This window comes from Piliocolobus tephrosceles, chromosome 13 (assembly GCF_002776525.5).
Source record: "Piliocolobus tephrosceles isolate RC106 chromosome 13, ASM277652v3, whole genome shotgun sequence".
Lineage (NCBI taxonomy): Eukaryota > Metazoa > Chordata > Mammalia > Primates > Cercopithecidae > Piliocolobus > Piliocolobus tephrosceles.
The window spans coordinates 9516418-9542080 of record NC_045446.1 but is presented as its reverse complement, the minus strand read 5'-3'; the positions used below and the strand labels follow the sequence as shown (position 1 = coordinate 9542080).

Below are 25663 nucleotides of genomic sequence, written 5' to 3'. Positions count from 1 at the left end.
GGATGGATGGATGGATGGATGGATGGATGGATGGATGGATGGAATGGATGGATGGATGGAATGGATGGATGGATGGTTGAATGGATGGATAGGTGGATGAATTGGATGAACTGGATGGATGAATGGATAGATGGATGGATGGAGGCCATTTGAGGGCAGGGCTGAGCCTGGATCATTCATACACGGACCCTGAACTTAGTAGTTGTTTGGCCATTAGGACCACCACAGAAAGGAGCACAGTTGAGGGCCCAGTGGTGAGCAGATGCCTACACCCAAACTAGGAAGAAGGCTCACTTCACAAATCTCTCCCATCCAACAGTTTGGAGTGGAATAACAATTTGCAGCCACTCCTCAGAGCAGGAGACAATTACATCTCATACAGTGGCTCCACAAGGAGGCAACTGTCTCTGACAGCCTTCTGGGATGGCAGCTTGACTCCCAACACCAAGAGGGTAGAGAGTGGAAGGCAAAGGTCAGCGATACAAATTCCAAGGCACCCCTCCTGGTTCTCATGCTGATGCAGGGCCACAGAGCTGCACCCCCCTTTCCTTGGTAGACATGCTCCCACAGGGCTGAAGAAGTGCCCATTAATTCATTCATTATTTCATTCATTCGACAAATAACTACTGAGCACCTACCAGATGCCAGGCGCTGGCTGACACCAGCTATGAGCAGACATGTGGTCTCTGCCTATGTGGAACTCACAGGGAATCCCAAACATCATGGCCTCACAAACTGCGCCTAAGGCTTGATGAACAAGCTGGGGTGTGGACATCTGAAAATGGGACCCTGCTTTCTCCCTCCCAGTAACTTCCAACACATTCCAGTCAGCTTTCTCCCTCTTCTCCACCCAAACTGCCCTTCCCAGGGTCACCCACAGTGATCCGGCCACCATCACCTGTGGCCCCTGCTGTGTGGCAGGCATGGTCCACACTCTCTCCCTCAGGCAGCCTCACCCCTGCCTGCAGCCCCAGCTGCAGACTCCAAATCTCCACTCGGTCCTGCCTCCCCCACTGACCTCCAGCTTCGCGCCTCCAACTGCCTGTGTGATGGTTCCATTATAAGTGTCTCGTCTCCACAAACATCTCCTTAGACCTCTCCTCCCCAAGGCTTCCCCAGAGTGGGGAGCAGCCCCTGAACTCACCAGATGCTGAGTCACTGTGGCCATGATGCCCCTCTCTCCCTCACCATCCCCCCACCAAGTCCACGGGGTCACCAGGCTTCATCAGCTCTACCTCTAATATGCACCTGCAATCTCCACGTCTCCCCTCTGTTCTGCAAATACCTAAGGAGCTCAGGGTCCCAGTGGGTGTAGGGCAGGTGCCCCCCCCCCCCCGGCTGCTCATAGGGGACAACACGTTTGGCTGAAGGACCTGCAGGAGCCAAGGCCTAGAGGCAGGCCTTGTGTAGAGTGGTGGGCACGGCAGGCGCTCGGCAGGTGGGGCAGGATGGTATGGCGTAAGCTCGGTTTGATGCTGAGGGTAGTGGGAGCCAGGTCAGTGTGAGGGGCTGAGTCCTGCCACAGGGAGTGGAGGGGCAGGGCTCATGAGGCTGAGGTAGCAGAGACTCAGGCGCAAGGGGTGCTGAAGGTGTGGGAATTGGTTGACTGGGTGCAGCCAGAGGGCACTGGTGCTGTTGGGGACCCTGCTCCCAGCCTGAGTCCCGGGGTGGCTGTTAAGATGTTTGCAGGCGGAAGATGCAGCCATGGGGTGGACAGGAAGGCCGTGTGGTATGGGAGGTGCCAGGACAGGGGTGGACCCCAGCGGCCTTGGAGATAGCCAAGGTCCTGGCAGCGGCCAGGACCCAGTGGTCCTGTAGCCCTAGGGGCCCTGACTGCAACCAGGCCAGGTTCCTAGTGAGGTAGGGGAAAGGCTGTGGGGTCCAGAGGGAGGCAGGAAGGGTTCAACGGAGTCATCCCTCCCTCCATCCCAGCAGCCAGCCCCAGGATGAGAACTGCATACCCCCAACCGCAACTCCTAGGAGGGAGAAAGGAAGCAGAAGGGGTCTCCTGCTGGGGAAGGAGGGTGCCCAATGGCTGCCCTTCAGGGTCCTCAGCCACCCTGAGCCTTGCGCCTGGAGCAGTGGGTACAGGGGAGCAGTCTGAGGCTGGCGCAGGCCAGGCCCTGGGGGCCACAGGCAATGACCCCTCCCATGCCCCCTCCACTTAAGGTGGCTGGCAGAGTCGGCACGATGGCTCCTCACCACGGGCAGGCTGGACCGGGGCCTGCACGAGCTGTGGAGGGTGGCTGCCATCAACGGAAAGGGGGCGGTGCGGGACACTCTGACCCCTGAGGTAAGGCTGGATCCTCCTCGAACCTGGACCCTCAGACCCTCTCCCTGGCCCTGCACCCTGGGAGACCCACCAAGGACCTCAGCTCCCTGAGAAGAAGGTCTCAGAGAGGAGGAGGCACCTGGAGCACCCAGTGCCAACAGCACCCACCCCGTCTCCACAGGTCTTGCTTTCAGCCATGAGGGAGGAACTGAGCATGGACCAGGCTCCCGCCAGCCTGGGCACACTGCTCCGCACGCCCGGACTGCGCTTCCGGATCTGTATCTCCATGTTGTGCTGGTAGACGCCCTTCCCCCAACCCCACCTCCACAGGGGAACCTGGAATCGGGGCTCTCGCTGGCACATGGCCCTGGCCTCTGCTGGCTCTGCTTGGTCCCGCTGGCCTGCAGCACAGACACCTTCCCCTCTGTCAGTCACTCCCGACAGGAGACAGCCCAGGCCGGGTGGGCTCACTGAAGGGCTTTAATAAGGGGCAAGGCAGATAGAAGAGATGCGGTAGGCAGGATCCTTAACAAAGCTTCTGGGAGGGCTGGGAGCCAGGCAGCATGATGGGGTGATCCAGGCAACAGCATGGGCAGCAAGCACCCCTGCCCGGTGTGGAGGGGCTGGGGAGGGCAGAGCGGGCTCATCAGAGCCCGGGACCCACGGCCATCCAGCAAAGACCAAAACCGCCAAGGCCAAGGAGGAGGGCCTGTTTAGCGGCAGCTGGAGCCACGGAAGCAACATAGTCACTCCCAGACAAAGCCTCCACACAGAGAGGGAGGCAGAAACCCCCCGCTTCTCCCCTCCTCCAGCCTCTCACCAGCACCTCCCATCAGCCAAACCCAAAGGAAAGCCATGTTGGCAAAGCGACCTGGGAAACGGTCTGGAGACTGGCCCCACCCCACAGAGCTGCAGCTGAAGGGCCAGAACACTGACCTAAGAGCAGCGCGCCCCCACCCTGACCGCCCCCCGCCCATTGTTCCCATCCTGCCCACTGTCCCCCTACCCCCACCCCCACCCTGACTCCCCTGACCCCGCCCCAGGTTCGCCTTTGGCTTCACCTTCTTCGGCCTGGCCCTGGACCTGCAGGCCCTGGGAAACAACATCTTCCTGCTCCAGATGTTCATTGGTGTCGTGGACATCCCGGCCAAGATGGGCGCCCTGCTGCTGCTGAGCCGCCTGGGCCGCCGCCCCACGCAGGCCGCATCCCTGTTGCTGGCAGGGCTCTGCATTCTGGCCAACACGCTGGTGCCCCACGGTGAGGGGACAAAGCTGTACACCAGAGGCTTCCCTACCTCAGGGGGGTCGGGTTGGGAACAGAGACCTCGGCACCTCCTTGGAGGTGCTGGACTAGAGCAGGTACCCTGTTAGGAAGGAGGCTGCTGGAGCCGTCTAGGGACAGAGGGCAGTGTCTGCGCTGAGCCAGCGAGAACGGTGAAGGAGTGGCAGGGGTGGCACCAGGGAAAAGTGTGGCGTTAAAATGAGAACTGAGCGATGCAGGGGGAGGGAAACGGGGCCAAGAGGACTCCAGGGCTGGCTCCAGATGTCTGAGTGGGAAGCAGATTGCGGGTGTGGCCATGAGGCCACGCAGGACAGGACCCCCAGATGGAGATGACTCCCAAGCATTTGCAAAGAGGCCTGCAGCTCAAGGACAAGCCCCCTGGGCTGAAGGGAGCCCCCATCCGATCTTGGGCCCCCCACCAAGCTCACTAATCCCATCTCTACCCACAGAAATGGGGGCTCTGCGCTCAGCCCTGGCCGTGCTGGGGCTGGGCGGGGTGGGGGCCGCCTTCACCTGCATCACCATCTACAGCAGTGAGCTCTTCCCCACCGTGCTCAGGTGAGGCTGGGCCTGGGCTCCAGGAGAGGGGAGCCCTGGGCTGAGCTGGGAGTGGCTTCTCCCAGACCTAGATGTTCATGTCATGCATCTCCCTCTTGCATGGTCCTGGGGCTGCTCAGGTGCGTCCCAAGCCCAGCCTGACCCCCTGGGCCTCCCTGGGCCAAGTGGGCCTGGCCTGGGTACGGGATCAAGGATGTGGGCAGGCAGACCAGGTGCTGACAGGCGCATCTGCATTGGCAGGATGACCGCAGTGGGCTTGGGCCAGATGGCGGCCCGTGGAGGAGCCATCCTGGGGCCTCTGGTCCGGCTGCTGGGTGTCCATGGCCCCTGGCTGCCCTTGCTGGTATACGGGACGGTGCCGGTGCTGAGTGGCCTGGCCGCACTGCTTCTGCCCGAGACCCAGAGCCTGCCGCTGCCCGATACCATCCAAGATGTGCACAACCAGTGAGTGGACCCAGCCTTGGGACCAGCCCTCCCTCCCACCAGAGAACCCCAGCACAGGGCAGCCTGCTCACCCATTCCCATCACTGGACGGAGGGGGAAGCAGAGGCCCAGACAGATAGGATAGGCCCAGGGTCACACAGTACATCTCTGGGAGAGTGGCAACCCAGGGCTCGGTCTCCAGCTGGCAGTGCTTTGACCCACGGCTTTGTCCTCTGCCCTTCACTCCACCATTCGAGGCACAAATGGCCAAGCTCCCCCAGGTCCACCCCGAGAGAGGCCAAAGGGAGAAGAGTGGATAGTCCTTTGTGAGAGGGAGATCCAGCTCTTGTTGGGGGACCTCACAGGCCCCAGATTCTACCTCTACAGCCCTGATGACTGACAGGGCAGTCACTGCACACATACTCCCCACCCATCACATGCTTGGGAGCTCAGTTCTGGGCCCCTGAGAGCAGGGTGGTGGCATTCCCTGGAGCCCTTGGGATGGATACAGGTCAAAGGTCAGGGGCTACTCTGCACCCCCAAGACACACCCCCGTGTGTTTCCTGAACAGGGCAGTGAAGAAGGCGACACATGGCACACTGGAGAACTCTGTCCTGAAATCCACACAATTTTAGCCTCGTGGGGAGCCCGCGATGGGACAGTTGGAGGAAGAGGCTTCTTCTGTCCTCTGGAGAAGGCAGGAGGAAAGCAAAGCCCTCCATTTCCAGAGGCCCAGAGGCTGTCCTCTGAGGTCCCCACTCTCCCCCAGGGCTGCCCCTCCAGCTGAGCCCTGCCCCTCTCACAGTCCAAAGGGCCCCCTTCAATACTGAAGGGGCAAAGAACAGTTTGATTTGCAGAAGGCGGCCCAGTGCACCATCAGCCCGCCCTGCCCTCATGGCTTCAGAGAGCAGAGGGGTCAGGCCCAGGGGAACGAGCTGGCCTTGCCAACCCTCTGCTTGCCTCCTCACTGCCACTTGTTCGCCCACACCCGTCCACCTGCCCAGAGCTCAGAGCTAACCACCATCCAAGGTCAAGACGTCTCCTGGCTCCGCACAAGCAGTAGAGTCTCAGCTCCACAGCTTTACCCAGAAGCCCTTGTTAGCCTTACCCCTGGCCCCTCTCCACGTCCCTCCAGACCTCAGCCACCTGCCCGCCACATCCTCTGCCTGCTGTCCCCTTCCCACCCTTATCCCTGACAGACTCCACTTAACCCCCAAACCCAGACCCCCTTCCAGGGCTCTAGGGCCAGCCTGAGATGCCCGTGAAACTTCTACCCACAGTTACAGCCACAAGCCTGCCTTCTCCCACCCTGCCAGCCTAGGAGCTCCCAAAGGGTTGGTGCGGTCCCATGACCCCATGTCCCAGCTCCCACACAGAGCTGGGCCAGGGGGGCACTGGTGCAAGGGATTGAATAAAGGAAAAACTGAATGGCTGCCCCTCACTGACTCCAGTGATGACCCCCCAGGGTCCTCCCAGGTCGGGGGAAGGAGGAAAGTTCTGGGGCCTCCTTGCTGGGATGGGCCTTTTCCAGGCCAGCTTTCCTGCCCCAGGTGCCAGGCCACAGTGGCTGCTGTTTCCAGCCCCTATTGTGGGCCCCGTGTTGTGCTGGACACCTCAAAGCATCATCTCACTTCACTTTTTCCTGAACCCCGTAGGGCAAACGTTGCCCCATTTTACAGATGAAAAAAACTTGAGGCTTGAAGAACCCGATTGCCCATGACACTCAGTTAGGTGAGGGCAGTATCAGGATTCAAACCCGTCAGTAGGCCTCCAGAGCCCCACTCTGGCCACAAACATCCCCAGCCTCTCCCAACCCAGCCTCACCATCTGGGTGTCCAGTAACTCTCCGGGAGGCAGCGGCAAGGCCAGGGGCCCACAGTGTCCATAGGCACGGCTCGCGGGGAAACGGTGCAGCGCACACAGAGGTCTGGATGCAGGCAGAAGCCATTTGCTGCCCACCCAGTCACCTGAGCCACCCTGGGGCCATGCTCAGATAGTCTTTGGTCCACCTGTGCCTGCCTTGCTACTTCCAGGCACCTTGACCGAGGGCTGTGCCCCACCCCCCACACACACACACATTAGCCACGTGTGCACACATGTGCCCACATGCACATGCACACGCATGGAATGGGAAAACAGAAAGCAACTCTTTGCCCCCACAGGAAGGGGGTCACTTCTTGGCCTGGTCTTGTCAGCTGCAGCCTCTGGGCCTCTGGGGGGCGTGTCCTCTGGCCATCTACCTGGGGTCACCCCTCAGTAAAGAACCCTGGGCAGGAATCCCATTTGTGAAGATGCCTGAATACAAAGTCATCTCAGCCTGCCCTGGACTTGTCTTTTGTCTATCTGCTGCCCAGCTGAGGCCCAGTGCCCTTTCGAACCCTTGAACAGCATTCTTGGGACCTTAGGGTATCCAGAAGTTTCTAGAAGGCAGAACCCAGGGCTGGTGGGAGATGTCCCCTCCTGTCTTCTGGGATATCCCTCCAGCTCACCAAGGGGGTCTGGGCTACCCCTCTGCCCGCATCCTGAGTGGCCTTGCTCCTGGTCCTTCCAGGTAGTCACGACCTTTCAGGACCCAAGGCCTGTCTGCTTCCAACATACGTCACCCCTCGATTAACTCAAGAGGCCCTGAAAGCTGGGAAGGCCCAGGGCCCTCTTCCTCTGGCGAGTGAGCCCCCTTGCCGTAGCCAAGTGGGTGTCGGCGAAGGGAGAAGGGCCCCCCTCAGCAGCAGCCGCAAGCCCACCCGAATGGCAAGCCTATGCTTGGGACACACGCTGTTCTGATGCCCACCACAGGGGCCCCAACCTCAGAGCCTGTGGGGGCACCCTGCTGTGGAGGAGCCAAGGGAAAGAAGAACCCATAACTACCCTCGTCAGTCTCATCCCCATGGCAGTGGAGGCCTCAGGCAGCAGGGATGAGGAAAGTGGCTCAGGACTCACTTTGTTCATTTTCCTGCCTCCAGCCAAGCCCATAGCTCACCCAGGAAGATGTGTGGGAAGAGGTAGCACCAAGCCCCATGGGCTCCAGATCTGCCTTCAAGAGGGGGGGGTTTCTATCCAGAAGTGCTGGGCACTGGCTGGGCTGGTGTTCCCTCTCCTGGGGGCTTGCCTGATGAGGGCAAGTCTGTGAACTTCTTCCCCAAATCCCTGTCCTTGAGAGGCCTGAGGAGGAAGTTCCTGACACATCCCTGTGAGGACCACCCGCCAAGGAGCCAGGATGCCTGGAATCTCAGCCACCATCAAGCCCTGGACACTGGGCCTGTCTGGGATACTCCTGGGGCCACTGCCAGGCCAGCCAGACCTCGAGGAGCTCAGCTCAGGCCCAGTTGCTAAGTTCAACCTCAGAGGCACAAGATGATAAACTGAGAATCAGGTGACTATCTCTTACAGATGGGTAAACTGAGTCAATGACTGAGTCTGTCCTCTTATAACCAAGCCCTTGAGCTGCCTTATGCAGAGAGAAAGACCAAGTCCCACAGTCATATGGCAACCAGGAGGACTGGGGTCCATCCTTCCAACTCCTGGACTGCCCCTCTTCCTGCCCCCCTACCCTGATATACTGTCCCCTATCCTGTTTAGGGTCATTCCAGAAATTTCTGGAGTAAGGATATTCTTTCCCTTCCTAACACCAAGGAGCCCCTACCTGCCTGTCTTTGTTTCTTTGGCTAGTTGTGATGGGAGGAGGGGAATCCAAGCTGTCTCCGTCCCTTGGTCAGAGATAGTAGTGACAGGAAGTCCCAGAGGTTCCAATCACCAGCCCAGGAACAGGACATCCTAGCAAGAATGCCCCAAACCAGGGCCTCTCCCAGACTTCTACGAGTGCTTAGAGCTGACCTCAATGATGCTGACCTTGGCTCCAAGACTGTGAGCAGTTGGGGGACAAGCAGGGCCCAAGCCTCACCCCTCAGGAGCTGGATCAGAAGGGCAAGGAGGGGCTGAGTCCATAGAAATCCACACCTGGGGCTCTGCTCTCTCACCCTTGTTAGGATTTTGCAGGAGGAATCTCAAGAGGTCTTGGGGGGGCACCATGGTGGGGAGGGTCCCAAGACAAAAGCTCCCTTCAGGGATGGAGAGAGGGAAGAGAGGGAGATGAGACTGACCTTGGCCTCTGGAGACAGCTGGAGGCTGCTCAGATCAGTACCTGCCACTCCCACTAAGGGATGTTCCCCAGCTGAAGGGTGGGGCTCCTGCAGGCATGGAGGCAGCCAGGCCTAAAGATGGACCAGGCTTTTGAACTGCAAAATGCCACGAGGATGAGCTGGTCAACAGCCAGAGCCTGCTGCAGATGGAAGATCAAGATGCAGAATTGGGCAGTGGAGGGGATGGCAAGCCAAGGGTGTGAGGAAGCCTGGCAGAGGGGAGGGCTGAGAAGCCGATCGAGAGAGGGACCCTGAGTGACACAGCATGGCTGAGTCATGTCTCCTGTGCCAGGTGGTGCAACGCCCCACCACTGCCACCCTCGAGGTCCGCAACCCTCCTCGCTCTCCCCTCCTGACAATGCTGTACACGTGGGTATCTGTCCCTTGCGACTGAGAGGCTTAACAAATACAGACCCATCTCTTAATACGTCTGGACCATGGACCTGTTAGGGTCTCCGCAAAGGAGTAAACACGGTGGACGAGGTGGCCAGCCCTGGTTCCACTTTCAGTTCCAGCAGCTGCCCACAGTCAACCAGAGTGGACTTGGGGGAAGGTAGGGTACCAGGGTCCAAATCCCCAGAGAGGAAGAGCACAGACTCTGGAGTCAGGCAGAACAGGAGACCACATGGACTCGGTCATTCATTCACCTTGAGACCTGGGAGCAGCCACTGAAGGTCTCCAAGCCCAGGAATCACCTCCTCCCTCCAAGGGCTGCTGAAGGATGAGGCAGCATCTGTCCCGCACCCAGGTCAGTGCCCAGGCACACATGCCCCGAGATGTGAGTCCAGTAGCCATCAAGGGGCAACACGAGGTCTCCAGAGATCTGTCTGCCTCCCTGAGAAGCTAAGGTCTGTGAACCGGCCAGAGACCAGCCACATTCCTCAGCCCAGCAGGGATACAGGACACAGGACCCCATGAGACAAAGACAAGTCATCCCAGGAACCCAAAGCCATGCTACGCCCAAAAGTTCGGGAGCAACTTACCAGATCTTGTGGGCCCCCATGTGGGCCCAGACCCCAGCCCAAAGCCAGGATCTAACAGCACCCACCCCGAAAAAACTGCACAGGACCGTTGGAATTTGGAAAGTTTTTGTTTTCTTTTTCCCACACATTTCCGGGGTTGGGGTGTTTTCCAAGACTCAGACACGTTTGTTAACAAAGAGAGAAAAAAAACTGGGGGAGCAGGGAGCCCGTGGGCAGAGAAGTGACCCCAGCTGTCTGTGGACAATGCCTTGCTCCCTCTTCCCTGCTGCCCGCACCCAGCAGGTGCCACAGGCTGCTGCTCGTGGAATCTAGAGTATTTGTCTGTAATATATATCTGCATTTGCCTTTCCCCTCCCTCCCACCCCCCACCCCTGCTCCTCCAGCAGCTTCCCCATCAATGCACGTCGCCCGGCGGCACACACAGAACAGGCCTTCAGCCAGGCCTGAGCCCCCTCCCTGGGCGGCACCAAGCAGGTGACTCTCCTGGTGAGGGGAGTTGGGGCACTTGGGGACAAGCCCACTGCCCCACCCCACCCCACCCACCCACTGGGCCACTCGGGCCCACCCTCCCGCCCTTCTCCCACCAACTCTGGAAACCCAAAGGGAGGAAAGGAAGGGAGAAATGAGACACACAAAAAAAGAAGTAGGAAAGAAGGGTGGGGACAGTGAGACACAGCAAGCCTGGGATGGGGACTGGAGGGCTTGGGGAGAGAAGGAAGGCAGGAGGGACAGAAGGAGGAAGAAGAAAAATTGAGGAAAATTAACAGAAGGAGTAGTGGACACTTTACAAAACCCCCAGCCTTCCTTCCCACCCAACCCCACCAAAATAAAACTACACCCCTTAAAAAAATAAATCAACCCAGGGCTGTGAGCACGTGCCCTGCCTGGCAGGCGCAGAGCTGAGAGGGACAGTCAGCCCTGGGACTGACGAGGCCGCGCGGTGGACGGCAGGAGGAAGGGGGCGAGCACGGGGTTTTTCCTTTTCTTTTTTTGCGTTTCCTCTTCGTAAGAGAAGCCTGAGGCAGCCAGGGAGAGGGTCCCCAGGCCCCTGGCAGGGAGAGGGTGGCACCCTCCTCCCGGGCCCTCCCAGGAGGGGCAGCTGGCAGTGGGGCGCAGTGCCAGGGGCTCAGACGTAATACTCCTTGTCTTTGTTCTTCTTGGCCTTGCTGGGCGTCTTGGGGGCAGTCGGGGCCTTCTCTTTCACCACCGCCCCATTGCTCTGGGCCGAGTTACTGATGTAGTTCCGGCTCTGGTCCACCTGATAGGAGCCCTCGTCACGATTGCGGTACTTGTACATGGCGTAGAGAAGGATGAGGATGCAGAGCGCCGCCGCCGCCACAATGCCCACCACCATGCCCGTGGTGCTGCTGGACTCCCGGATCACCTCCACTGCACCCGGTGGGCCCCGCTCCCCAGGCCCTGTGGGGTTGGCTGTGGGCAGATGGGGGAAGCCGGGGGCTGAGGTCACGCCGGGGCGCAGGGGAGGGGGCCTCCGCGGCTCAAAGGACGTGGGGGCCCCGGGCCCCAAGGGCGGGTTCTCCAGCAGGGGCTGAAGCGGATCTCGGTGGTTCATTTTGCCCGCCGGCAGGTTAGGGGCTGGGGCGGAGGGGGCAAACAGCACCCCAGGGGCACCCGTGGCCCCATCTGTCCTGAGGTTGGGCCGGGGAGCGGGTTTGCGGGGTGACAGGAGGGTGGTGCGGTCCGTGACCAGGGGAAAGGTGGTGTAAAAGTCCTCGTCGTCCGTGGGGGGGAGGCTGGAGTCAAAGACCTCCCCGGAGGCGAAGCCCGAGGCCTCGATGGGCTCCTCGCAGTCGCTGTCGTCCCGCTCGGCCTGGCACGGGCCCCCGGAGGGCGGGCGGCGCGCCGCGGGCGGGGGCAGCGTGTCTTGGGTGGCGCCCACTCCCGTGAGGAAGGGGTAGAAGGTAGGGGGCGGGGGCACGAAGGGGGATCGGGTGGCCACGGGAGGGGGGTCTAAGGAGTCCTCCGTGATAATGGGCAATATTAACTCTCCTCCTAGAACAAGAGAGAGAAGAGAAAAGAGAGGGCGTCAGCGAGGGCCAGGGCGCAGGCGGCCGGCACAGAGAGAGAAACAACAGCCTCACACACCCAAATCGGTTCCAATTGGCTTTGGCGGAGACTAGAGCGGGCTGGGCCCGCCCGCCAGCCGGCCGAGCACTGCGCTTTAAGCGGGCAGCGGCTCAGATGCCCTGGGCACCCCACGCACGGGCTCTGTGACACTCTGGGTTTTGGTCTTTTGTTTGTCTTAAGAAATCAAAAGGAACAGAAAGGAAAGGAAATTGAAAAGAAACAGAAAAAAAAAAAAACTCTACTGGTTTAAGGCTTTAAAAACAGATACAACAGCAGCATTTAAACAAACCTAACAACAGTATCTTTTAGGGTTTTTTTTTTTTTTTTCTAGATTTTTCTCTTTTTTTGCTTTTGTTTTTAAAAAAGAAGATAGCATACCACGGAATTCAGGCAACTTACATCAACAAATAGGCCGTGTGATTTTAGCATGAAGAAAAAAATTACAAACAGAGCTGTGTAAGCGGGTTCTCCCGGAAAAAATAAGAAAAAACAACTTTTCCGTACAACGTTTTCTGTCTATCTGTTTGGTATCTCCCTCCCTCACTCTCCGCTCCCTGCACATCCTGCCTCCTCCTGAACTCTCTCCGCCCTCACTTGTCCCTCTCCCCCTCATCCAACACAAAGCTGAACTCTGCACAGGGCAGGCTGGGGCTGAGGGGCGGTTTCCACCACTTGGTGTCAGCATATGGGGGAGGAGGAACAGTGGGCAGGAGGGCTTGGAGAGTAGAGACATGACAGGCAGCCATTTAGGGATTGCTACATGGGTGAGAGGTCTTGGGACGGGACGGCCATGGGAGGGGGCTTGGAAGGCTAATTGCAGGGTGGCCATGGGAGGGCAGACATCGAAAGTGGGAGGTGAGGTGGCCCATGAGGAAGAGTGGGCAGGGAGGAGTCGGATGCATTGGAGCAGAGTCCTGTCCCGTAGGACTCTGGGAGGGGTGGGGAGAAGCCATGTAGAGGCAGGGAGGTGGGGAGGGACAAGGAAGGAGTGAGGGAAGTGGGCAGGGACACATGGTTCCTGAGCTAAGCCTAACTCCCCAACTTTCTCGTTCTTCACCCTCCACCTCTGACCCCCACTGACTTCCCCCCTCCCCCTCCCCAGAACCCCCATGGGCCGCCAGGACCTGGCCAGGGCTTGACTGCCTCTGGCCCTCTTATTATTGTTAAAACAATAATAAAACAAAGGAAAGAAGAAGAAAGCAAAAAAAGAAAAGAAAATACATACACAGCCATCTGGGAGGGAAGCACCTGCTAAATAGGGCCCATGGGAATGAGTGGGGAGGGCTTTGTGAGGGGAGAATGGGTCTCCCCATCTCTAGGTCTTATAACTGGAGTCCCATGGGCAGAAACTGCAATTCCCATCAGCCCCCAAAAGGTGAGAACTATAACTCCCATCAGTCCTTGGAGGAGTGTAGACCACAATTCCCATCAGCCACTAGGTCAACAACTGTGACTCCCATCAGCCTCCTGGGCCTCCTCTCAAAGCAAAATAGTGCAGCTTCCTGGTTTGGGGTACGAGGGAGCTGGGGCTGGCTCTAGGTGGCTGGTGGGAGGACTTGCTCCTCTTGCAGGGGCACCTCTGGGCCTTACAAGGGCTGGAGGTTTCCTCTCTGGCTCTCCAGCAGAGCCTAAGCCCTGCCAACATCTGAGTGCCTCTCGCTGGTCTCTGCAGAGTGTGGTCTTCCTAGATCGTGCCCAGAAGCCCCTCAGCCTCTTGGTGGAAAAGCACCCCAGGGCCTCCACTGCCAGGTCCCACCTGCCCCACTTCAGCCCCACTGCAGCCAGACCAGCCACATTCCACCTTCACATCTTAGTTGTCTTCTCCTGCTCCCCACCCACCCACAGCCCTCTACCTCTGCACTGAGTTCAAACACTGTTGCCAACCTTCAGATCACAAGCTCCAGTAATGTCGCAGAGCTGTCCTTGCCCACACAAGCCAGCCTGTAGCCAAGACCTTTCCATTGAACTTGAAGCCTTGCTGAGCTCCCCAGGCTGCTCTTCCAACCAGACTCCAATCTCCCCTGGCCAGGGGCTCACCTACACCCTAGATTTTGAAACCCCAGGGCTCCTGGCCCTCCAAAGGCTCAGTCACAGTGAAAAACTTTGAGCTAAGAGCAAAGCAGCATGTTTTGTGGAGCTGGGACTATCCAATCCCAGCTCATTCTGGATAAGAATGCTGAGGCCTGGGTGGGCAGGACTTCCCAAGGTCACCAGGTGTAGGTGCCCGGCAAGGTAAGTGAGGCCGGGGAAGGGTTAGATCTCATAAGGAGCCCAAGAAAGCCTAAGTCATCCTCCCAATGTCTCCAGGAATCTGTTGGGACTACTTGACTCTTGGCTTGGATGTGAACTTGGATAACAGAACACCTGTTCTATCACTGAGTTCCTGTGTGACTGTGGGCAACTTTCTTCCAGTCTCTGGGCCTCAGTTTCCTCATCTATAAAACTGGGGTATTGGGCTCCAGGCCCAGGATGAGGCCAAGGCTTGGCTCTCGTGGGACCTCTAGCCTTTGGATGAACAAGTATGTCTTCCTGTACCCACCTGGGACCCAGACGAGGAAAGCCAGCACCCTGGTCCCCAGGTAAGGGGCAAACTCAGCTGTCAGCTCTCAGGAGGGTTGGCAGCCCCTTGAGCGGTGGTAACCTGGGCCCAATCATGGCAGGATTCCCCTCCCTCCGTGAACCCTGAGTGCCTCTGGGGTCCTTCCTGCTGGTCCATACCACCAGCCCTCTACCTGACCTTTGTCTTCTATTCAGAACACCTTTCCCTGCTGACATCTCAGAGTCTGGTCAAACACCTCCTCTTCCAGGCAGAGGATGCTCCCTGCCTGAGTGCCTCTGACACCATACCCCAATTCTGTCCTGGAGGCATGGCTTTGTACTCACTGCCAGGGAAGGGCCAACGGCAGTGGGCCTGGCACAGAGTTGGGGCTCGTTATACTTTTCCAGGGGAAAGGGAGCAATATTCCTCAGGCATTTCCTCTGAGCCAGGCCAGGCTAGGTATCTAGGGAAGGGAGTGGGCGTCTCTCTCACAGGCCAGAGCAGCAGAGTTCTAAACACCCCACCCCCTCCACCCTCTTAGGCAGCAGGCATTGTGGAGAGCTCAGCCTGGCAGGAGCCTTTCTCTACAAACCATCTCCTACCCCAGCTCGCCACCTTCCATCTTAGACTGGGCCACCAGCTGCTGCTGGAAACCCCAGCATCAAGGTTTGGCCTAAGCTGGCTGGCCATAGTTGGGGCCCCAGCAAAGTGCCAGGCCCAGGGCACAGGACCAGACCAGGAGGCCCTTGCTGAGGCCACATCCTGCCCTAGAGGGGCTGACAGGCTGATCAGGGCACAGAGCTCAGCTCTCTACCAACCTGCTGTCCCCCAGTCAGGCTAGGGCATGGGGGGCTTCAGGTCTTGGACCACAGACAAGTCTTACCCAGCCTGAGCCCCCTACAACCATTTGCCCTAGCTAAGCCCTTGGGACACACAGGCTCCTCGGGTCACCCTTCTGCAGCCTTCCTCTGCCCCCAGACTCCTCCCAGGCCTGCTCACATTGACCTCTTGCTCCTCCAACCCCAGCTGCTTCCTGGTCTCCATATCTGGGCCCCAGTTCTGTCCCTGCATCTGCAGCTCCTCTGGGGTTTCTCTGCCCAAGGCTTTGACTGCACCATCTCCTAAGGTGTCCTCCCCTCACCCACACCCCCCACACTGCCATGACTCCCCCTTGATGCTCCCTTCTCATGGTAGCTTCTGTCTTCCACATGGCTTCCTCTCCGTTTCCTCCCAGTGTCCCACACCCCACTTCCTCTCCACAAGATAAAAGGCTCTGGAGAACCTATGAGAACGCATGAGGACTTCCTTCCCTGGGCTCACTCTACCCGGCCTAGGCTCTGGGGGCAGTCAAGTCACCTAACCTAGGGTGCTGGGCTTTCCCGGATCACACACCAGTTCAGGAAGGATCAGAAGAGGCTGTCCTGGCGAGGAGTTGGCAGGACCTGGAGGAGGGGAGGACCAGAATCCTCAGAGACTCCTCTCTGCCAAAAGCCCCACCGCTGCCTGTGCTGCTGGGCTTTGTGGGTGCAGACTCACAATGACTCATGGTCCAGCTCTACATCAAGGATGCGTCCTGGAATGGGGTGCTCCTAGGAGTCAGTGGAGTTTGGTAGGACCCCAGGCAGCCTCCTGCCTCTCCCCAATTTCAGGCAGCTGCGGCATTTGGAAAATACTCACAGGTGCATACTTACCACAGACACCACCCGCCCACCCAACACTCCTCTGCATCCTAAGAAAAGCTGAATTTCAATGCATGTGGGTCCCACTTACTAGAGAATGCCATCCCTGACCAGGGAGACCACCAGCCATTCCTGATCTCCCCTTCCTCCCCAACTCTCCTTCCTCTGGGGGCTGCCGGCCCAACAAACTTAGCCCCTTCTGCCCTTAGGGAACAGAAGGCCCCTGCCTGGAAATCTACCCAAGAACCCCATTCTCACCCAAGTAAGGTGTGCCCACCCCCAAAGGGGAGTCTAGAATTGAGGTTGAGCATGTCTGAGACTAAGCAGTGAGCTGGAGGCCCTGCCCAGACTGTGAGGGACAAGAAAGCCACCAGCCTACAGGGCATTTCACGGGGGTTAGAAAAGACAGTTCTATGCGGACGTGACCCTGTGGTACATGACTTCACAAACAGTACCTTCATGCAATATTGGAAAAACCATTCTTCCTCTCAGTGGACGGTCCTGTTCTGGTGCCCAGGACACACGGCTGGGCAAGCAGAGCCCTGGGCGGATGTCAGCCCCTACTCACCTGTGCGAGCAGAGAGCAATCTGTGCCACTGTGCATGGTGCCCTGAAGGAAGGTGCTCTCTACCACCCACAAGCACCAGTACAGCAAGGGCAGAGGCCAGGGTATTTCAAGGTAAGAAAAAAATGGTACATTGTGGCATATGCACGTGCACACACACACAGAGGATCTGTGTTTCTGTGCCCCAAGCACATGTGTACATGCATGTATGTGAACCTAGATGGATCTGAGCATAAGCGTGTGCATGTCAGTGCGTGGACCTCTGGCTCTGGCATGTGCCTGCCGGCCATTGAGCCTGGGTCTGAGTTCTACGTGCACATGTGCATATATGAACGTGCCCCAGAACATGTGAGTGCACCACGGCATCCGAGCACCAGCAGTGCACCCCAGGGAACGCATCCTTCACCAAACTCATTTTCCCTTCTCCTGGGCAGTAAGACTACATTTCTCGACATTCCTTGTGAGTAGGCCTGGTGTGTGACTGAGTAGTGGGCACTGCCTCTACCAGTGCCCCAGCAGCCTCCTGGTGCCACCTTCCATGCTCCTTCTCCTACAGTGATGTTGGAAACCACAGGTTGAAAATGGAGGCGCCACAGATGGGAGGAGTGTGGATTCCTAAAGCACTCTTTGCAGCAGAGCCTCCTGCTGATCAGCCACACCCAGGTAGGGTGCACCTGAGTGAGAAACGCCTCTTGAATTAACTACGGAGATCCGGGGCTTATCTGTTACAGAAACAAATGTTACTTTAACTAATATAGACACTGGAACCAGAAATGGATGTCACGATAACACAAACCTGAGAAGGCACTCGTGACAATCCAAGGCGTGGAGGCTGGGAAGATGAAACCCACGTAATGCAGTGGCAAAGCATGTGGTGCGCACCGTTGCTCATGAGGACCTGAAGGGTAGGCACTGCCTGTGGACTCTGGGCACTGAGGGAAAGGGCTGGGAAAGGCCAGTGACCATGAGGCTTCTACTTTCTGCTTTTAGTGGCATAGTACAAGGAGGAGACCAAGGAGGCAAGGAGTATGAGAAAGCAAGAATTGGCTGATTTGCAAGCAGAAGTGAAAAGAATACAGACAGCCCAGAAATCTGTATCCCACAAGAGTCAGAAGAGGCCACTGCTTCCAAACAGTAAGAGAGAAAAGTGAAAAGGCTTTGAGGGACAATGGTGCAGTAAAGCTTCTCACCCTCACCCAATAAGAACACTCAGCCTTGCTCAAGGATCAGATTTAGGGGTTGCGCCCCCCAGCCAACCTCCCACCTATTGTTTCAAATGTCCTCAAGACAGTCACCACTGTATGAAGAGAAAGAGGCATGGGGGCGGAGCAACAAGGAAATAAGTGAGGCTTGAGAACTGTGTCTAGGTATGGTTACTCTGAACCTTAAACCACCCTTGGGCCCCAAATCTGCATGAGCAGGGGTAGGCTATCATGCTACAGCACCCCCAAGGAGGACATTGTTCCCAACACCCACTTCAGACAACACCTATGGGAGGACCGGGAGGAACTTCCCAGAGGGGAGAGCCAGGGACCCCAGACAAAGGAGAGGGGAGTCTCCCCCAGAGAGCAGAGTCTCTTCCAGGGTTTAATGAAGAAATTTCCCCCACTGCAGGGGCAGAGAGCCTGGCCTGCCTGCCTGCTGGATTTCCTCAGCACTAGGAGCACACATTGGCCTGTGTGAATCTAGGCTGTTGTGTGTCTTCCATTTTTCCCTTTTTTGTATGGGAGGTTGTATTATGGTTGTTGACTCTGCCCCACACCACAGTATTCTGGGTGTGTGTTGGGCTGTGGGAGCAGTGAGATAAATTATCCATTTAGTTCTTGGGTATCTGGATCACATATGGGTCCCCATTCCAGAGGAGCCAGGTCTTGACCGGATGTGGAGGGCCACCCTCTCCCAGACATCATCAGCTTTGAGATGAATGCCCTAATGGTTGGGACTTTGGGTGGTCTCCTGGGGAGGGGTGGGTGTGTCCTGGAGGTGAGGAAGAGCGACATGGATCCTTGATGACCCACAGGCAAGCCAGTGACAAATAATTCACTAGTTGGGCCCCAGACCTGTTTCTGCTTCCTCCTGAGGGCACAGCAAGGCCACACCTCACAGCCTTCCTTAAAGTTAGGTTGGGCCCCATGACTGAGCTCCAGGCAACAGAATGTGGGCAGGAGCCTGGGAGCCTCTCCTACAGCTGGCCCATAAAATCTTCCACTTCACAACTCCATGCCACCGCAACTCAGGAAGTCACCTGTTGAAGATGGTGCAGCCACAAGATGGAGAGGGACCAAGCCCTGAGTCATCACTTGGAAAAGAGTGGCCCACCAATCAGGAACACTTGTTTATAACTTACGTGAATGAGAAATACATGTCTATGTGTTAAACCGATAGATGTTGTCTATTATAGCAACTAGTGCTACTTTGAGACCCTCTTGGAATCTGAACACACTGTGGTTCTACCGGTCTGGGCAAATGTGTCTGTGACTCTGTGGAGTTAAGCCTGCATGTGCCTCTGAGGGTCTCATTTATGTGTGCACGAGGGCAATGCCTCAGGAGGGATGCTTGCATGGAGTAAGTGCAGAAGGCTGCTTCTGTGGGTCTGAGCATATGTGGATCTGGGTGAATCTGAATACACATGTGTGTATGTGTGTGCTTTTGTGGGTCTAAACAACTGCGCATACTTGCCTGAGTGGGAGCACACAGGCATACAGGCATGCCTTGTACTATGTCTGAACATGTGTGCATGCCCTACAGGTCTGAGGATATGTGTGTGCCCTTCTGTGTGCCACTGCATGGGTACCTTGGAGCACAGAAGTGTACCTGTACCTATGTGAGCTAATGGAGGCCCGAGAGTGTGTATGTGTGTGTGTTTACACCTCTGTACAGGTCTGAGCACATGAACTTGCACGTCTATGTGTATGTGTATACCTATGTATTCTTCAGTGAGTGTGAACCAGTATGTATGTTTCAGCAGGTGAGCATGTGTGTGTGTGTGTACACTACTGTGGCACTCAGCACATGAATGTGCATGGAAATATGAGCTTCTATAGGGGTGGGCTTGGTGGGAGAGGTGCAGGTCTGTGAAGCCGAACAAATTGTGTGTGTATGTAGACCCCTGAGGTTGAGCACACAGCCTGCCTCTGAGAATGTGCACACCTGAACTCTTGTGAGTCTTATCCAGGTGCACTTTTGTGTACATGTCGGCATCTGGGGGTTGGATGCACATGTTGGTGCATGAGTACACCCCTCTGCAGATATGTATGTGTGCATCATGGTGAGTATACTTACACACACATGCACCTCTGTGAGCCTGGTCATAGATGTGCATTTCTGTGAGTGCATGTGGGCACACATGTGCATTATGGTGGGTCTAAGTACACTGCTTACTTGCCTGATCTGAACATGCCTACATGCCTCTGCAGTTCTGGAACACATGTGAACATCTGCATGTCTGAACACGGGTGTAGGATTCTGTGGTCTAAGCACCTGTGTGTGTTACACAGGTGGATCTGTACACGTGTGCCACTGAGCTGAGCACAGATGTATAATCTGTGCGTCCGAGGGTGTGTCACAAGGTATATGTCTTACTAGGCCTAAGCACATACACACACACACTCAGGTCTGAACACAGATGTGTGTGTCCTGAGTGTCTGCACTATGCAAGTCTGTCTCTGGGTCTGAGCATGTGTGTGTGATTCTGAACATTCAGCATGGCTGACAGTAGATAGTGTGTGAGTATGCCTCAGTGGGTTTGAACATGCATGTACACATAGCTCAGAACACAGTCAAGTGCCTTGGTAAGTTTGAGACACACAATGTGTGTGTGTGCCTTGGTGCAACTGAACACACATGCAAGTGTGAACCTCTGGGAGCTGAGTAGGTGCACACGTGTGCATCTGAGTGCCTCTGTGGGTATTTCTGGAGCTCTAAGCACACACACGCAAGAGTTGGTAGCTCTGAGTACATGTGTGTGCTTTCATTAGGCTGTGCACGTGTGCATGAGTTTGAGCTTCCGTGAGTCTCAACAGGTGTGTATCTGTGTGTATGGACTTCAGAAGGCTATAAGCACACACATGTCTCTTGGAGTCTAAGCATGTGTGCGCCTCTGTTGGCCTAGGTACAAATAGTGTGTGCTCTTCTAGGTTTGAATGTGTGTGTGTGTGTGTGTGTGTGTGTGTGTGTGTGTCTGTGTGTGTGGAAGTGGGTCCACGTGAGCTTGCTGGTGGGTCTGTAAATGTATGTGCAGGGCTGTATGTGTGTGTGCCTCTGGTCATACATGTGCATACAGACACTGCCTCTGTGGGTCTGAACCTGTATGTGCTCTTCTCTTCCTATATGTCTCAGGTTGTGCAAAGTCAGATCCCCTCAGGGGCCAGGCCCAGAACACAATGTGTAGGTTGGGCCAGCTGAGACAACTAGCAGTAGGTCACATTACTAACGGTGCATGCCCCACCAAAGACACTCCCATTCAAAAGCCAACCTCAGCTAAAATAACCATGTAGATGATGGTCTCACTAAACAAGGGAGAAAGTATGGGCCAGGGTCTGTGGAGGAGCCCAGGTTAGGAAAACGGTGGAAAGGTGAGCGAGCAGGAATGATCCTAGACCCAGGGATGGGGATCTGCAAGGTAGGAGAGATAAAACACCATGGGGTCTCCTGCCAGGCTGCCCCCACCTCTGACACTGGAGCCAAGGGAGGCCTGGCCATCTGCTGGAGAAAAGCCTCCTTGCACTGGGGCCTGGGAGAGACTGGCTGGAGAGGATCTGGACGGCATGGCATGGTCTACACTAGCCTGGGAGACCCTGGAGACATTTTGGTCCTTGCCTGGCCTCCCATTGGGATGATGAGGATCCATCGTTAAACCTTTCACTGTGGTACAAATGTGGACATGTAAGCATGTGCGATGCAGGCTTGGGGGAGAGGCTGTGGCTTCTGGCAGTTTCCTCTGGGGATTCCAGAGTGCACTCTGCCCTCCCTCCTGGCCCTATTTTTAAAGCTGGCTGCTGGAACGGCTACCAGTCCCTCCCTATCCCAGACTTCTAGACCTCCTCCACCCTTCATCCTCTACTTGTCCCTTTTCCCAAGAGGGTGGCTCAATAGTCAGTGACCTCACAGATCCCTGACTGGGAACCAGCTGACCCACCTGCTTCAACTCCTCCTCACCCTCTGCCCTAATGCAGCCTAAAAGAGTTCAGACCACCAATACACCCATTCAGCATCAGACCCAGGCCCTTGACTAGACTCCAAGCCAGGGCTGGGAGGCTAGAACTTCGGTGGACAAAGTATGGCCCAGGTGGGGTCCAGTGTGTACTGCATGTCCCTACGTGGTGACCATCTGGCCCCAGATACCCCTCTGCAGGGTGCAGGGAAAGCAGAGACTCCTCCTGTTACCCAGGAGTTCCTGTCCCAGAGTGTGTGAACATGGGCACCTGTGTATGAACACAAATGCCACTCAGTGCCGTTTCCTCAGGACCCTCAAAGACCATTGTCCACAGAGCCCCATCCCAGAGCTTTCATGGGGCCACTCATCACAGGCACTTCCAGCAGGCCTGGGCTAGCAGTGCTGTGTTGGCCACAGGAGTCACCAATAAGTGCCCAGAGCTGAGAGCAGTAAAGCAGGGCAGGGGGTGCTGTGTGTTGAAGCTGCCAGATGCCCAGAGCCCCCCAAAGCAATGGAGGCATTGAAGTGTGCATCCTTGAGCCAAGATCGCCCTGGGGGAAGAAGTGACAGCACTCAGCAGAGGGGCCTCCTAGAGACGAAGGCATCTGTCCCAGAAAGCACAGGCCCTGGGCTATGGAAGGGAAGGCCTTTCTGGCCCAGCAGCTGGCAGCTCCCCTGAAGGTCCCTGGGCCCGGGCCCATGGGAATAACCCCTCTCAGCTCTAGCCTACTCGGAGGACATGGAGGGCAACTGGGCTTCAGTCTCTAGATCTGGGGGCTTGTGCCCCAGAAACCCTCTGCCCTTGGTTTTTGAAGCTGAGCCTCTGCCCCAAGGCTCCACAGGCCATGCTCTAACCACACTCCTTCCAAGATCGTGGCCCACCCTCAGCCTGAGTGTCTTTTCTGGAGCTGGGAGGCCCCAGGCCAGATTCACAGGATATACCCAGGGCATACTGCCCACCTTCTGACCACGTCATCTCCCCCAACCCCGCAAGCACCTGCGCCAACCTCCAGCCTTCTGGTACCAACAACCCAGGTGCGACCCATTGCAAGGTAATGGGGAGAAGTCTCCAGCAGCGCAAGTGAGAAATGTGGGTGGCCTTCCACTCCCACAGACTCATCTGGTAGCCACCAAGGCCCACGCTCCTCCACTGGGAAATCTGGCCACATCCAGTCCTTTCTCTGTTCCCTCTGCCAGCCTCAAGTATCCCACCCTCCCCCAGCTGCTCCCGGCCACCCCCAACCTGCTCAAATGAGCAGCCTTGGCACCCGCTGCACCACTCCACACCCCACACTTCTCAAGCAGTACTCAAGGCCACCCCCGCTTTGCCAGCCTGGTCTCTCTCTGTGGCTGCATTCTTGGCTCCAGCAAGAAGTATCAAGCAGAGGCCTAGAAAGCACTCCCTGGCCCCAGTGCCCTAGGCCCTGGAAAGCCTTCCCTCCCAGCCCTGCTCTCCTCCTACAGCAGCTCCCCAACTAGAATCTGGGCCAGACCTCAGGCCCTAATCTTCCCCAGGAGACCACAAGTCTAGTCTAGAGGGGACTTCCCACCCAGCACACTATCAGATTCAGAGCAGTCACTGTGTAGTAACTGCCTCACCTTGCCCTGGCAGTCCTGGCAGTGTCCACTCTGGAAACCCTTCAGACAATAGCACAGGACACCTCCCAACACCCAGGAGAAGAGGAAGGCCCAGGATCCAGGAGAGATCTCCTCTACTAGTGGCCTAGAGAGCACTAGGCCTCAGGAGCAGGCGGGAGTTGTGATTCTGGACCCAAGAACTGATGGGAGTTGTAGTTCCTAAGCCATGTTCACCCTCCCCCACCCCAGGGACTCATGGGAGCTGCAGTTACTCATCTTCTAGGGAAAAGTCTCCCTCCTTCTCTCCCAGCACCCCTTGGCTCTCAACCCCAGGATCCCAGGCTAAGGACCTCACTACCTCTGAGGGGCTGGGAACCAAAAGGCATCTTGCCAGAGAGCATCTGAGGGACTGGGAGGATGTTAGGCAAGGTGGAACTATGAGGGAAAGCTAAGGCCTGGCAGCAGGCCCTGGGGCTTGGGCCAGGTGGCAGGGACAGTCGCCCCCCTCCCAGTAGCGTCACAGAGGGCCCCGGGGCAGGGGAGGGGGGAAAGGCACTCACCAGTACTGGGCTCACACTCCTCCAGGTCCTCATCATCACTTGGACACTCAGCAGAAGCCACCAGGAGGTCATCTGTGTTCTGGGAGGCAAGAGAAGGGGTGGGGAAAGAGAGGTTCCAGGCAGGTCAGCAGATCCCACAGCTGCCAATTGAGGTGCATGGTGGTACACAGGATGCCCCTGGGCTGAGACGGACCAGCCTGGTCTGAGTGAGTCCCAGCCCTTCCATCTCTTGCTGGCTGACCTCAGGCCTCCACTTCCTCCTATGCACAGGGAACTTCCCAACAGCAGCCCTGCAGGTTTTCATGGCTTCCGAGGGTCAATGAAACAGCACATGTGGTGCTTTTTATTTCTGGGAAGTGAGGAGAGTGGACACCAGACTTTGACCTGCAGGGCCTGGGCAAAAGGGTCTAGGATGCCTCAGGGAAGGGGTGCTGGGGAGGCAAGGCCCTACGGGGCGGAGCCTGCAGAGGCCAGCACAGGCAGAACAGGACCAGGCCCTGGAGGGGTTTCCTGGCTCCAGTTTCACCACCCATCACCCCTCATCTCTTTCCCAACCTCCTTTCCTGGAGCCTGAGAGAGCCCGGCTGCACACAATAATTAGGGCTGTGGTTGCCACGACAACAGGAGTCGACTTTGTCAGCATTTTCTTTCTTACTGATTGCAAAGAAAGAGAATCCCCAAGATGAGTGAGTGTAAGGAGGAGGGGGTGCCAAGGGGTATGAGGGAGGAGACCCAAGGAGGGAAACCGAAAGTCCAGGCAGGAAAGAAGCCCGAGAAACTGCAGGAAGGGGAGGAGAGAGCTAGGCTGAACGACAAGGACGAGCAGGGTTGAAAGGGTCATAACCTGCCTCCTCCCAGCCCCTGATCTTCAGACTCAACAGCCCTCACTCACCCAAAGGCAAGGTGGTGCCTGGAGGACCCAGCTCCCTTCTGCATTCTTGCCCCCTCAGCACCAGCCTCCATCTTGGGCTTCCTCACCACAGCAGTGACTCTTGGGACCCCCACCTCTCTCTTCCACAAGGATGATCTGCCCATCACCCTCCCACTGAGACCAGATGGCCCCTCATCCCCTACGATTTGCAGGGCACTGGGCATGGTGGGTACCCAGCCTTGGGTACAGCCCAGACCTTTCCCCGAGGGGCTCCCTGCTCCCTAGGGGCAAAGTCTTCAGGTCCCCTCAGCTTTCTTGGCAGAGAGGAAGTGGGTACAGGCTTGTCCTCTCTGATCTGGATGGCCCCAGCTAGCCTAGTCCCAGGCTTCCTGCAGCACAGACTGGCAGGGAGGAGGAGCCTTAAAGCATGGAGCCCACCCCTCAGAGGAGAAGCTGAAGACACTGGCGACAGAGGGAGGGGCACGTCCTCATGGCCACCCCCAGATCCTGCCCTCACCCTAGAAGGACAGAGAGTGCCTAACAGCCACAGGCTGCCCGACAGGATGATGGGGAGAGAAGGGGTGGCCAAAAAAGGCCTTCATGCCAGGTGTGAGCCTTCCCTGTGCTAAAGGTCAGAGCAGGCACTGGAGGCAACAACTAGAAAACAGCCCAGCCTGGGCTGCCTCAGGAAGTCACACAGGCAAGTCCTGCTCCAGCGGAGCCCCATTCCCCGGGTGCAGGCCCCTCCAGTCCTGCCCTATCACTAGGGCTTGACCTGAGCCAGGAAACACCTGAGCAGGTGGGGTGAGCTCCATGTGCTTCAAGGCCCCTCCTCCCCACCAGTCTGTGCTCAGGCAGCCTGGGACTAGGCAGCTGGGGCCATCCAGATCAGCAGGTGGGGTGAGCACCAGGGAACGGTCTGCCCTGAGACTCCCTCAGACACACAGACGGAGAGGACACTGAAGCTGCCTGAG

The 25663-nt window shown here is 57.2% G+C and overlaps 2 protein-coding genes across 6 annotated transcripts in view; one reads left to right on the top strand and one right to left on the bottom strand.

Annotated features, from left to right (window-relative positions):
- SLC22A12 (solute carrier family 22 member 12) overlaps window positions 1-5972 on the top strand; it is a 9940-nt gene extending 3968 nt beyond the window's left edge. For 2 of the 3 annotated variants that reach the window (XM_023186365.2, XM_026446534.2), the window contains exons 5-10: window positions 2170-2293; window positions 2454-2569; window positions 3316-3530; window positions 4004-4112; window positions 4353-4556; window positions 5107-5963. In XM_023186365.2, coding sequence (XP_023042133.1) covers window positions 2170-2293; window positions 2454-2569; window positions 3316-3530; window positions 4004-4112; window positions 4353-4556; window positions 5107-5170 — 832 coding nt within the window. In that variant the 3' untranslated portion in view covers window positions 5171-5963. Of the gene's footprint in view, window positions 1-2169; window positions 2294-2453; window positions 2570-3315; window positions 3531-4003; window positions 4113-4352; window positions 4557-5106 lie in introns of all 3 variants that reach the window. The other variant, XM_023186366.1, reaches the window with a different exon arrangement.
- A 3774-nt stretch (window positions 5973-9746) lies between these two features.
- NRXN2 (neurexin 2) overlaps window positions 9747-25663 on the bottom strand; it is a 122534-nt gene continuing 106617 nt past the window's right edge. For all 3 annotated transcript variants that reach the window (XM_026446535.2, XM_023186414.3, XM_023186415.3), the window contains 2 exons: window positions 23819-23897; window positions 9747-11667 (listed from right to left, as the gene is read on the bottom strand). In XM_026446535.2, the coding sequence (XP_026302320.1) occupies window positions 10781-11667; window positions 23819-23897 (966 nt within the window). In that variant the 3' untranslated portion in view covers window positions 9747-10780. The remainder of the gene's footprint in view (window positions 11668-23818; window positions 23898-25663) is intronic.